At 42.4% G+C, this 13,039-nt stretch overlaps 1 protein-coding gene and 1 long non-coding RNA gene across 3 annotated transcripts in view; one reads left to right on the plus strand and one right to left on the minus strand.

Annotated features, from left to right (window-relative positions):
• Window positions 1–8,277, minus strand: part of LOC143781432 (uncharacterized) — a 60,235-nt gene extending 51,958 nt beyond the window's left edge. Inside the window, exons 1-2 of the long non-coding RNA XR_013216712.1 lie at window positions 8,209–8,277; window positions 6,566–6,650 (exon numbers count right to left, since the gene is read on the minus strand). This is a non-coding gene — a long non-coding RNA (uncharacterized LOC143781432). The remainder of the gene's footprint in view (window positions 1–6,565; window positions 6,651–8,208) is intronic.
• CRHR2 (corticotropin releasing hormone receptor 2) overlaps window positions 1–13,039 on the plus strand; it is a 282,276-nt gene that overhangs the window by 62,652 nt on the left and 206,585 nt on the right. The window contains exons 1-2 of one of the 2 annotated variants that reach the window (XM_077268034.1): window positions 7,686–7,761; window positions 10,577–10,670. Coding sequence is in view for 1 of the 2 variants with exons in the window: in XM_077268032.1 (XP_077124147.1) it covers window positions 10,577–10,670 (94 nt within the window). In the remaining variant the exon portion in view is untranslated. Of the gene's footprint in view, window positions 1–7,685; window positions 7,762–10,576; window positions 10,671–13,039 lie in introns of those variants that run through there. The other variant, XM_077268032.1, reaches the window with a different exon arrangement.

Here is a 13,039-nt window from a genome sequence, read left to right on the forward strand (position 1 = left end):
TTTCCGGGAGCTGAAGCGCCGGTTTACTTCGGCGCCTGTTTTGTGCCAGCCTGATGTCTCACTTCCCTTTCAGGTTGAAGTGGATGCTTCTGAGATTGGTGCAGGAGCTGTTTTGTCGCAGAGAGGCTCTGGTTGCTCTGTGATGAAGCCATGTGCTTTCTTTTCAAGGAAGTTTTCGCCTGCTGAGCGGAATTATGATGTTGGCAATCGGGAGTTGTTGGCCATGAAGTGGGCATTTGAGGAGTGGCGTCATTGGCTCGAGGGAGCTAAGCATCGTGTGGTGGTCTTGACTGATCACAAAAATCTGATGTGTCTCGAGTCTGCTAAACGCCTGAATCCTAGACAGGCTCGTTGGTCATTGTTTTTCTCCCGTTTTGACTTTGTGGTCTCATACCTGCCTGGTTCGAAGAATGTGAAGGCTGATGCTCTCTTTAGGAGCTTTGTGCCTGATTCTCCTGGAGTCTCAGAGCCGGCTGGTATTCTTAAAGAGGGAGTGATTTTGTCGGCCATTTCTCCTGATTTGCGACGTGTGTTGCAGAGATTTCAGGCTGGTAGACCTGACTCTTGTCCACCTGACAGACTGTTTGTTCCTGATAAATGGACCAGCAGAGTTATTTCCGATGTTCATTCCTCGGTGTTGGCGGGGCATCCTGGGATTTTTGGTACCAGAGATTTGGTGGCTAGGTCCTTTTGGTGGCCTTCCTTGTCACGGGATATGCGTGCTTTTGTGCAGTCCTGTGGGACTTGTGCTCGGGCTAAGCCTTGCTGTTCTCGTGCCAGCGGGTTGCTTTTGCCCTTGCCCGTCCCGAAGAGGCCTTGGACACACATTTCCATGGATTTCATTTCAGATCTTCCGGCGTCTCAGGGAATGTCTGTCATCTGGGTGGTGTGTGATCGTTTTTCCAAGATGGTCCATTTGGTGCCCTTGCCGAAGTTGCCTTCCTCTTCCGATCTGGTTCCTTTGTTTTTTCAGAATGTGGTTCGTTTGCACGGCATTCCTGAGAATATCGTGTCTGACAGAGGATCCCAGTTTGTGTCCAGATTCTGGCGATCTTTTTGTGCTAAGATGGGCATTGATCTGTCGTTCTCGTCTGCCTTTCATCCTCAGACTAATGGCCAAACGGAGCGAACTAATCAGACGCTGGAGGCTTATTTGAGATGTTTTGTTTCTGCAGATCAGGATGATTGGGTGACCTTTTTGCCATTGGCTGAGTTTGCCCTCAATAATCGGGCTAGTTCCGCTACTTTGGTTTTGCCATTTTTCTGCAACTCTGGTTTTCATCCTCGTTTCTCCTCGGGTCATGTTGAGCCTTCTGACTGTCCTGGGGTGGATTCTGTGGTTGATAGGTTGCAGCAGACTTGGAATCATGTGGTGGACAACTTGAAGTTGTCACAGGAGAAGGCTCAGCGTTTTGCCAACCGCCGCCGTGGTGTGGGTCCCCGACTTCGTGTTGGGGATTTGGTTTGGTTGTCTTCTCGGTTTGTCCCTCTGAAGGTTTCCTCTCCTAAGTTTAAGCCTCGCTTTATTGGTCCTTATAGAATTTTGGAGGTCCTTAATCCGGTGTCTTTTCGTTTGGATCTTCCTGCGTCGTTTGCCATTCACAATGTGTTCCATAGGTCTTTGTTGCGGCGGTACATTGTGCCTGTGGTTCCTGCTGTTGACCCTCCTGCTCCGGTCTTGGTTGAGGGCGAGTTGGAGTATGTGGTGGAGAAGATCTTAGATTCTCGTCTCTCTAGATGGAGGCTTCAGTATTTGGTCAAATGGAAGGGCTATGGTCAGGAGGATAATTCCTGGGTGGTCGCCTCTGATGTTCATGCGGCCGATTTGGTTCGTGCTTTTCACGCTGCCCATCCTGATCGCCCTGGTGGTCGTGGTGAGGGTTCGGTGACCCCTCCTTAAAGGGGGGGTACTGTTATGAACTATACTTTTGGGCTCCCTCTTGTGGTCACTCGCGGTATGGCTCTTGGATTCTCTTTCCTCAGCTTGGTAGTCACCTGTTCATTAAGACTCTGGGTGTTTCTATTTAAACTTCCTGGAGTCTTAGTCCATTGCCTGGCATCCATGTAATCAGTCCTTGTCTGGTTGCTCTTGTCTACTGGTCCTGATTTTTGCAACATAAGCTAAGTCCTGCTTTCTTGTTTTTTTGTTTATTTGTATTATTCTGTTTTTTTGTCCAGCTTGTTCATAATGTGATTCCTGATTTTGCTGAAAGCTCTTAGGGGGCTGATATTCTCCCCCCATACCGTTAGTCGGTACGGGGGTTCTTGGATATTCAGCGTGGATATTTAAGTAGGGTTTTTCGCTGACCACATAAGTCCGCTTTCTATATTTCTGCTATTATTTAGTGGGCCTCTCTTTGCTGAATCTAGTTCATACTTACGTTTGTCCTTTCCTCTTACCTCACCGTTATTATTTGTTGGGGGCTTGTATCTACTTTGGGGTATTTCTCTGGAGGCAAGTGAGGTCTGTATTTTCTCTGAAAGGGTTAGTTAGATCTCCGGCTGGCGCGAGACGTCTAGAACCAACGTAGGCACGTTCCCCGGCTGCTATTATTTGTGGGCTAGGATCAGGTATGTGGTCAGCTCAGTTACCACCTCCCTAAGAGCTAGTTTTTATGTTTGCAGACTTTGCTGAAGACCCTGAGATCCTCTGCCATTAGGATCACAACAATAACTACTATAATACTGCTCTTATGTACAAGAATATAACTACTATAATACTGCCCCTATGTACAAGAATACTACTATAATACTGCTCCTATGTACAAGAATATAACTACTATAATACTGCCCCTATATACAAGAATATAACTACTATAATACTGCCCCTATATACAAGAATATAACTACTATAATACTGCTCCTATGTACAAGAATATAACTACTATAATATTGCTCCTATGTACAAGAATATAACTATATAATACTGCCCCTATGTACAAGAATATAACTACTATAATACTGCCCCTATGTACAAGAATATAACTACTATAATACTGCCCCTATGTACAAGAATATAACTACTATAATACTGCTCCTATGTACAAGAATATAACTACTATAATACTGCCCCTATGTACAAGGATATAACTACTATAATACTGCCCCTATGTACAAGAATATAACTACTATAATACTGCTCCTATGTACAAGAATATAACTAATATAATACTGCCCCTATGTACAAGAATATAACTACTATAATACTGCTCCTATGTACAAGAATATAACTAGTATAATACTGCTCCTAGGTACAAGAATATAACTACTATAATACTGCTGCTATGTACAAGAATATAACTACTATCACAAAACTGTTACTCTAGGAGAACTTTCCTGTCTTGTAATAATAATTATTGTTTATATTGTAAATTATATGAATAATATTAACACCTTGTAACATATTTATCAAGGTAAATACATAAGAATTCGGTTGTAATTTGCACCAGATAACTGTCTTTTATTACCTATAATATTTCTGCATTAGACTCTTTTCACAACTTGTCTTTTTTGGAGAATGGTTTCCCCGTAATGGGGCCTGGCAGATCAGGATCGGGGCGCAGACTTCTCTGTGACACAATATGGCGGCAGCTATGGCAGGATTGCGGTGCACGTTTCTAGCACAGAGTGAGCCAACTATTAGGAGCTGTAGTCTTACAGAGGACCTGCCCCCACCTGAGAAGTTTCCAGATTTTGCTCCTATTTTATCCTCTTGAGGTCTCCGGTTTTCGTTTCTTTATATCTAGAGCATTCCATTATCCCAGCTGTCCCCAGTATGAGACGTCCCAGTATACCTCCTGACAAATGGCAATACCAGTTTAATCTGAAGATTTGGCATTTACTCTCTGTGATATTTCATTTCTAAATATTTTTTCAGCAGGAGAATATTTATAACTGCACCAGGTGATTTTTTTTCAACGGTTTCTGGCTTCATTTAAGTAAGATCTCTGCTTGCTGTCAATGTGGAGATTTTGTCCTCTTCACATAGGTGCAGTTGTTACATTTTATTAATGGTCAGCCTCAGATCTTGACCTGCCCTGATACAGTGTAACAAACTACTGTTGTATTCAAAGAGGACTCAGCTTTCCAGCCTATGTACAGTAGAGGGTTTAGAGCACAAAGACAAGTTATAAAAGTATATGAATTTTGCTGACATATCCATTGGCTCTTGTTCTTCAGACATTCCCCCTTCAGTGTTCGGTGGGATTTTTCCCACTTAATTTCAGGCATTGGTGAGCCGCCACCAATCAGATATAGAGGGCTCGTGAGTCATGATATGACCTCTACCTAATACAACTTTACCCTAACGTATAATGGCTCCATGACTGATCATGTCTTTGTGCTCAGTGATTATGCACATCTTTATGTAACAGCGCTCCCAGTGGTCTGGCATGGAATTGCATTCTTTACATTTTTTTTTGTTTTGTTTTATTATTTAGAGTAGCAATTCTTAAGGGATTAATATGCTGCATTCTAATAGACTTGAAACAAATTAAAAACCTAAGTGTTAATATTTTCTTTTACATTTTTATTTAGAAATGTTTACTATTGTAACAATACACGCTTATGTTTCAAGCGTACCTTTAGTTTTAGGGGATTCTTCAGAATAAGTTGTAATGTCTAGATTTATATCATATACAGGCCCTAGAAATAGTGTTGTTCCTTATGAATGCAATCTTGGATAAAAAGTATATGATATGTATCCTGCAACCTGTACACCAGTTTCCCCCTCTGTAGTCTCTAGCTCTAATTTTCAGTTGTCTCTGAGCTAGTGGGTGGAGATTAGATGCTATAACGTCCTCCATACACAGCACACAGACATGAGTAGTTCCTGATCTCCTGCCTTTATACACCACATGTTTAGAAACAGGGAATATACAACACTTGCTAGAAGGCAACAGAATGAAAGACAAAAGTAATTAGTACTGAGCAGTGTAAATGTGAATCTAGCCCAAAAGGAAAGTTATACAGTGGTATCGAGCAGCAGTGTAACTGTGAATCCAGCTATGTGGTGAGATAAAAACACTTATTTGAAATTAGAGCATTGAAGACATTATATAGCAGTACTAAGCAGTGTTAATCTAGTTCTGAGGTGAGCCGAAACACAAAGAAGCAGCAGGAAAAAAAGACAAAATACAGTTAGGTAGTATAAATGCAAATCAAGCACTTGGACGAGAGAAACATTTACTAGAAAGCAGTGCCATGGAAAATATAATGCAGTAGTAATGAAAAGTGTAGCTGTGATTCCAGCTCTAGACTATGTTAAAACATTTACTAGAAAGTAGCAGCAGCTTGAAGGGTAGTTATACAGTGGTACCGAGTTGTGTACCTCTGATTTAACCTCTGATACGAGATAAAACACTTAGTAGATAGCAGAAGCTTAATTAAGAACATTATACAGTAGTACTGAGCAGACTAGCTGTGAATGCAGCCATGGGGTGACATAAAAACACTTATTTGAAAGCAGCATCATGGAAGACATTATACAGCAGTACAGAGTAATGTAACTGTGAAACTAGCTCTGAGGTGAGCTAAAACACTTACTAGAAAGCAGCAGAGTGAAAGACAAAATATAGAAATCCTGAGCAGCGTAAGTGTGAATACAGCACTGAAATGAGATGAACATTTACTAGAAAGCAGCAGCATGGAAAACATAATGCAGTAGTACTGAAAAGTATAGCTGTGATTCCAGCTCTAGAGTATGTTAAAACATTTACTAGAAAGCAGTATCTGATGGAAGAATAGCTATACAGTGGTACCACGCTGTGTAGCTGTGATTTATTCTCTGAGGCAAGATAAAATACTTAGTACAATGCAGAAGCATCAATTTGGATATTATACAGTAGTACTGTGCAGTGTACCTGTGAATCCAGCCATCGACTGAGATAAAAACACTTATCTGAAAACAGTATGGAAGAAATTAAACAGCAAGGGTGGCTGTGAATCTAAATTGGAGGCAAGCTGAAACACTTACTAGAAATCAGCAACATTGTCAGTGTGCACCTTAACCCTGAAATCCCTCAGCAGTGAACTTTGATTTGCTATAAGTGAATCCGGGGATTCTTTAGCTGGCCATACACATTAGATAAAAGTTGGCTGAATCTGTCACATTTTTATAAAAAATTGGTCGATAATCTAATGAATGGGGGTCTCCGTACTGTGTGTGGGTGATTCACTCTGTGCTGACTTCATGTCATGTAATTTTATACAGAATGATACAGTACGATTGGTGGAAGGAGTCACTTGGGAATGTATCAGCGTCATATCACTATCATATAATGGCCCCATCAACTGGTATTAACGACTATATTTTTGGAATTCTTTTTTTTTTTTTTTTTTTTTTTTTTTATAAAATGCGTTAATTAATCCCAGAATTTACTTTGCACGTTAACGTCAAGTTTCGGTCTCTGCAGTTCGCTTGTTTTTTCTCCCCTTCACATGGAATTTATCGCCGGAGGGCGACGATTTCTTCCAGTGCTATGAATAAATGTAAACATATTACATGTGTGATTCCCAGCAAAAACCCAAAAGTTAGAAGGTCGCGATCAAACAATTAAATATTTACCACCGCGGTCTGTGACGTTCCCAAGTGTCACCGTGAGCAGCGCTATGGCTTGAATTAGGGTGCACTTTACCCTGGAGATCCGCCACTGTGGATAACGACCGTAAAGGAAGTCATGAATATTATAGACATGATTCAAATCGATACAATTAGGTTTAGCTGAAAATGTTGCACCGTTTGGCTTTTAAAAGCTTTTTGTTGCCCTGCACATTGATTATTGCACAATGAGTTTACTGAGAATATGTCAGTGAGCGCCTTCTGACTTTTCTGTCTTCCTTTTTGCTGATTTAGGACCACGCACCGCATCAAAGTTCAGCTCAACCTTGATGTGGTCGTACATCGGTTGAGAGGAACTCAGAGGAAAGAAGGAAATAATTCGAGCTCACTGATAGATTCTCAGAGAACTCATTCTGCAGTCAGCAATGAGCCCTGACAGTAAGAACCTGTAAAAGCAAAACAGTGCAATTTGTTTTAATAAAACCCAACTGCAATAATAAGTTTTCTTGCCACAAAATATATCCCCGATAGCGTCCTTTAAAGGGAACGCACAGATATTTTAAAAGAAACATTATCTGTAAAAGAAATAATATCTGAAACATTCTATTGATCCCCAACAATGGTGCACACCTAAACGATGTGGAAGCTATGTCCACAGATCATCATTGTGCTCAGCTGCAGTACCATACCCAACCTGTACACAGGTGTGGCGCTATTTCAGGAAGGATTTTTTTTTTTTTTTTTTTTTAATCCCGCACAACCCCTTTAATTCCAAATCTTTGCAGATGGACGATATAGGACGATGCCATATACACTGTCGGATTAGTTTTCCCCGAGGTGCACCTGTTATTACAGCAAATATTAAGCACGCCGAGATCTTAACAGAAAGAAGCTTCAAAGAGATTCACAATCGGAGCGATATCAAGAATTTGCATCTTAAATTCGGATCTCTATAGTTTGTTAGCATCGTGCAAATGTCAGCGGCTCCGCGATGCATCTGTTCCAGGCGCCGGGGGATTAGATCAATCCATTAACACCTTGCTGTATTTTCCGGGTAATAAGCTTGATGTCGCTGAATATATATAAATATATCAGTGTGGTGGGGGAGGGGAGCGCAACACTTCGACAAAACACAAAGCTCCAGGCGCGACACATATATAGCACGTAGCAAGCACGCCGCGTCCACAAGGCCCAGAAATTAGGTGTGTGCCCCAGGATATCCCGGGAAACGGACACAAATTATTGACTTATTTATGTTTAGATGTTTATTTATTTATTTATATATTTTAGGATTTTATTTTAATTTTGTAAATGTTTCTTTTGTCTTCGTCAATTATTATATTTAATTTATGTGGTTATTTCAAGATTTTTCTGCCCAACAGGAGATGATGACATAAAATACTAAAAGACCACTTACTCACCTGTTGCTCCCCCCCCCCGGTCGCTTTATCACATCTGGAACTGATGGCTTTTATGTTATATAATTTTCTACCCTCTTAGGAAAAGTTTTCCTAATACTATTTCAATTTACATATTTGTTACATTTTTAAATGTATCTTATTTTTCGTTATATTTAGTTATTATTTATTCAATTTAAAAACAGATTAGAATTATTAATAATAATAATTAATATATAATTTTCACCTTACCTGTCACTATCACTCCAGATCTGACATCTCCCGGCCTCGTACTGCTCTCTGTACTTCACTGCAGCTGATCACACGCTTCAAGCTACATGACCGCTGTAGCCAATCGGGGATTGACTGCAGCAATCACATGCTATAGAAATCAGCGGGGGACTTTTTTATGGCTGGATTCCCACTTGCAAACTTTATAAATTGTAAATTAGTTCAACACATTTATATATTTTACAATTATTAGTTGTTTTTTTTCCATTTTATTTATATTTAATCATCCAGTTTATAGTCATTTTTGCTTAGAATTATTTATTTATTTACATTTATTGCAACATTTGTATTTATTTTCATTTGATTAGTTTATTTCTTCACTCTCAATGTTGATGCCACATGTTAAGGAAGAAGTGCAGATGAGATGCGGTCAACATTCATTTTGTAGTATGGTTTTGCTAATGGCCTGGAGCCCTTTTTCTCAAGTCTCTAGGAAAATAATCTTCAAACATGAATGGATACAGCCAGTGACGTAACTTAAAGCTCATGGGCCCCGATGTAAGAGCTCCAATGGGGCCCCGATTACTCCAAGTCTTTAATAGAATTGCTCTTTTCATATAAGTCAAAGGGACTTTTGGGCCCCTTAGACTTCAGGAACCAAATGAAATTGCAATTCCTGCACCCACTGTAGTTACACCCCTGGATACAGCCCATTCTCATGTTACATGGGTTAAAATGTAAAGTGCTGCGGAATATGTTGGCGCCATAGAAATAAAATTATTATTACTAGTATTGTGGGTGTCCATTTAATTCTATAGCCAGCTTGTAATACAACAGTTCACCTGTAGTGGCCACTACAAGGAAAATGAAATACCAGCTGCGACCAACTCATTGTGTGCCAGACTTTAAGGAAAAAAAAGTGGTCTTTAAAGGGCACGTCCCTTTAAAAAACTTTCCCCAAGGGATCCCACATTAATAATAATAATCTCTTTATTTATATAGCGCCAACATATTCCGCAGCGCTTTACAGACATTATTATTATTAATAACTTAATAAAGTTTTGAATCTCTTTAGAATACAAAACTTTAGAAAACTTTCAGGATGGAGAACCCTTTGACCTCATCCATCAGACACGTACACAGGTGTAGCAGAGCCAAGTGTGTCGATCAGTGGATTTCCATGCATCATTTATCTAAGTCATTAATTAATAACGATGCAGCTGCAAATGACAAACTCGGCTCTGCTACATCCGGATGCCTTCCTAGAGGTGTTTTAAAGGATAAACACTTTTACCAGCTGTCGTAAGATTTTGCAGGTGCACACGCGATATAAGTGTGGAAACCTGAGCCGCCTTCATGGGGCTAAACACGGCTCTGGCCCATCGCAGTAGACGCGGGCAGCGTATTATTCCGATACGTTGCCGTCAGGATATGCCATATAAATAAACGTATATCATCCCCAGACAGCGGGACGTGCGCCATGTGTGTGTCATGGTGTCAGTATCACTATCAGCCCCTCTGATCCTGGGATATAAATGGACTGGCACCATCCCAGGGGGTCCCACTGACAAGTGTGATTAAACCCTCCGGGCGCGGAATCCGAAGCTGCTACTGGAAACAAATGCCGCAGCCGTGTCCGGGGCAGGAATGCCTGACATTGTGTGCTGGGGGTAGTAGTAGTAGTGGTGGGGATGGTGGGGGGAGTAGTAGCATGGAGGGGGCTGCATGCTCCAATTTCTGACCCATGCAGCCAAAATAACTTCAGGAATTAAATATCTGAGGAGTATTCGAGTCTTCGTCAAATTCCCCATCCAGGGTCAAAGATACATGGAGGACCCCAAAATCCCCCAAAACAAGCACCAGTCAGCAGTGCAAGAAACCCGCTGATTAGATGACAGAATAAAGGTGCAGAAAAGTGAAACATACGCAGATCCAAGTAATAAAACGTCCGTGCTTTCATCAAAGTTCCTCCTCTAATTGCAGAATTTTGCGCTCCAGAGCTGCTCTTCATAAACAAAGACATGAAAATGTAACATTGTCAGGCAAGATAACGTCAAAAGAGACAACTTGTTTGGTCACCGACCTTCACACTTTCCTGCAGGGGATATAGGGGTTGCGGAGGTAACAGACGCCCAGGGGGCTCAGGTGTCTGAGGGGCTCAGGGCTTCTTCTTACACATAATTAATAATAGTATAAATAACACATGGAAGGTGCGGAGCCCAGATACAGATGTAGCATTAGTGCCCCGAATCTCCAGTAGATTGCTCTTCCACTCGACTATTTGTACTTTACATTGTATGAAAGTATCGAAAATTATGAAGTGTTTTGGAATTTCTCACGTTTACCCAAATTCTACTTCTCCATTTAATTAATTTCTTCTTCCCTTTAGGCGGTGATTCAGTGCACGAGCTCCGAGAACCTGTCCCTCACCGCTCTACTGGAGAGGTACTGCGAAGTGCTATCCGGGGCACTAAACATCACAGGTAGGTCACATTCAGATCACTAGTAATGATATAATCTATCTATTATCTATCTATCTCTGTACACAAGCACTTTCAGACTGACCAATGGACAGGTTCCTACACAGACAGTTGCAGAAAGAGCGACATCTACAGGTCACTAGAATAAACTATAGATTTAAAAGTGCATCTAGCGTATGTTAGTAAAATAAAAAATTAGGATAATTGTCGATAGTGCTTGTCAAGGGGTCCTTCTCCGGTACCACACAATCAACAGAGCCAGCAAAGAGTGTTGAGTGTACTGTTTACTTAAAAAAAATACAAAAGGTCCATATACGATCCACCACACAAAGGATAAAATAGTCCAGAACACGAATGCAGTTCAGTAACAGAATAAAAGTCCAACAATCCAGCAGACAGAGGATAGCATAGTCCATATACTCTTCTTTCTCTCTGAGATGCTGTGAACACATCATCATTCCACACAGGACTGATCTGTGTCTCACCTCCCTGATATTTACAAGTCTCCCTCCTCATTCACAGGTCAGGAGGGGGAAGGTCTCAGGGGCTAATTGTTTCAACAAGCTAGGTCAACATGTCATTAGCATACAATACAGTACTGTGGGGGCAGATATCAGATGGCAGCAACAGCCATTCATCAATTAGCAAATAACTCCTTCTACAAGAGAACACCATGAAAATAAGTAAAACAGAAATATACACAAAAATGATACCCACCTAGCATAGCATATCACACCATCACAACCTCTCCCCCTCATAATAAGTGAGCACGCCATTAGGTCTACACAGACCTCTGGTCTGCTGACTTTAGTCCACTTTGCTCCACTAATTATAGTTCCTTGTACAGTGGCAGGGGTTGCAATAATCATGAGCACTTGTCCATAAATTCCCAGGTCCTGGCTTTATGGTCATACCAGGTTTTTTGACTGGACTGGGCCGTTCGCTGATGTTCATTAGCCAAGGTAGCTAGCTGGGCGAGACAGTCTCTGAACTCTAGCACGTAGGGAATCATGGGCGTTCCGGTATCTGCGATATCTCCCTCCAATTGTTCTTTCAGAAGAGTGAGAGGCCCACGGACCTTCTGCTCCCGCAAAATGACTTTGTAACTCCCCAATATCATTTCCAAGGAGGATATCTGCAGGAAGTCCTCCCATAACGCCAATCCAACACAATTTTTCTCCAAAACCATAATCCAAACGTACCAAAGCTCGCTGTATATATTTGTGGACACCCCCCACCAGGACAATGGGAATTCCAGGGCCCTGGTGAATTGCCTTGGGTCGAACCACACGGGGGTCAGCGATAGTCAGGAATGCCCCCGTGCCTCTAAATGCCGACACTTTGCATCCATCAATTAAGACATCCTGCAGGTGGCAATGCCGTTGCTCTGTATTTCTGATGGACAAAGGCTGGAGTCCGTACACTCCAGGAGGGGTATCTATGGTGCCGTGGTCGGTGGTCCACTCTGGTGGGGGTGGTGGTAGCTCTTCCTCAGGCGGGATGGAGTGCACAAGATGTACTGGACGAGGTGGGGCTGCGTGGGGCTCCCTCCGAATCCTTGAGGGACAGCAAGACTGCAAATGTCCCAGTTGCCCACACCCATAACATCTCCCCTCTGTGATACCCCCAGGTCGTGGTCGGAACTATTGGGGCCCAGGATTGATAGGTGTGATTGTCATCGGCTTGCGACTAGGTGGAAGGGCAGATTTAATCGGAGGGGGATGGGATGCAGGAGAAGGCCGTGGTTCATTGTCCAGAAGCCTCCTCCATTGTGGTCAGATAGTAAGAGCTTCATCGGCCAGGGCTGCAGCTCTATCCACGGTACACGGCGTGCGCTCCCGGATCCATTCCCGTACCTCTGCGGGGCACTTGGCAAGAAATTGTTCTATAAGGAACGCCTGTATAACATCTTCCACAGTAAAGGCGTTTTTTCCTTCCAGCCATCTCCGACATGCCTGGGACATCTTATGTGCATACCTCCTAAACGATCCCCCCGTAGTGCATGTGAGGTCTCGGAACTTGGCCCTATATGAGTCTGGGGTGATAGCATGGTAATCCAGGATAGTCCGCTTTACAATGTTATAATCCCGATTCCGCTGTGAGTCAATGGTTCGGTAAGCCTCCGCCCGGCTACCATTCATGAGTCCCACTAGCAAACGCATCCAGCCAGAGTGGGGCACCTCCATCACAGCACACTGCTGCTCAAAGTCCTTGAAGAACCCCTCCATATCTCCAGAAGCCTCATCAAATAGCTTAAACTCTGGCCAGGTGATCCGTACAGGCTCCCGGATCATTGGGTTTACATTCCACATTGCGTTACTCCCTCTTTCAAGCTCCATTGCTTCTTGTCTCCACTGTGCTCGGCGAGCAGC

Source organism: Ranitomeya variabilis, chromosome 6 (assembly GCF_051348905.1).
Source record: "Ranitomeya variabilis isolate aRanVar5 chromosome 6, aRanVar5.hap1, whole genome shotgun sequence".
NCBI classification, from domain to species: domain Eukaryota; kingdom Metazoa; phylum Chordata; class Amphibia; order Anura; family Dendrobatidae; genus Ranitomeya; species Ranitomeya variabilis.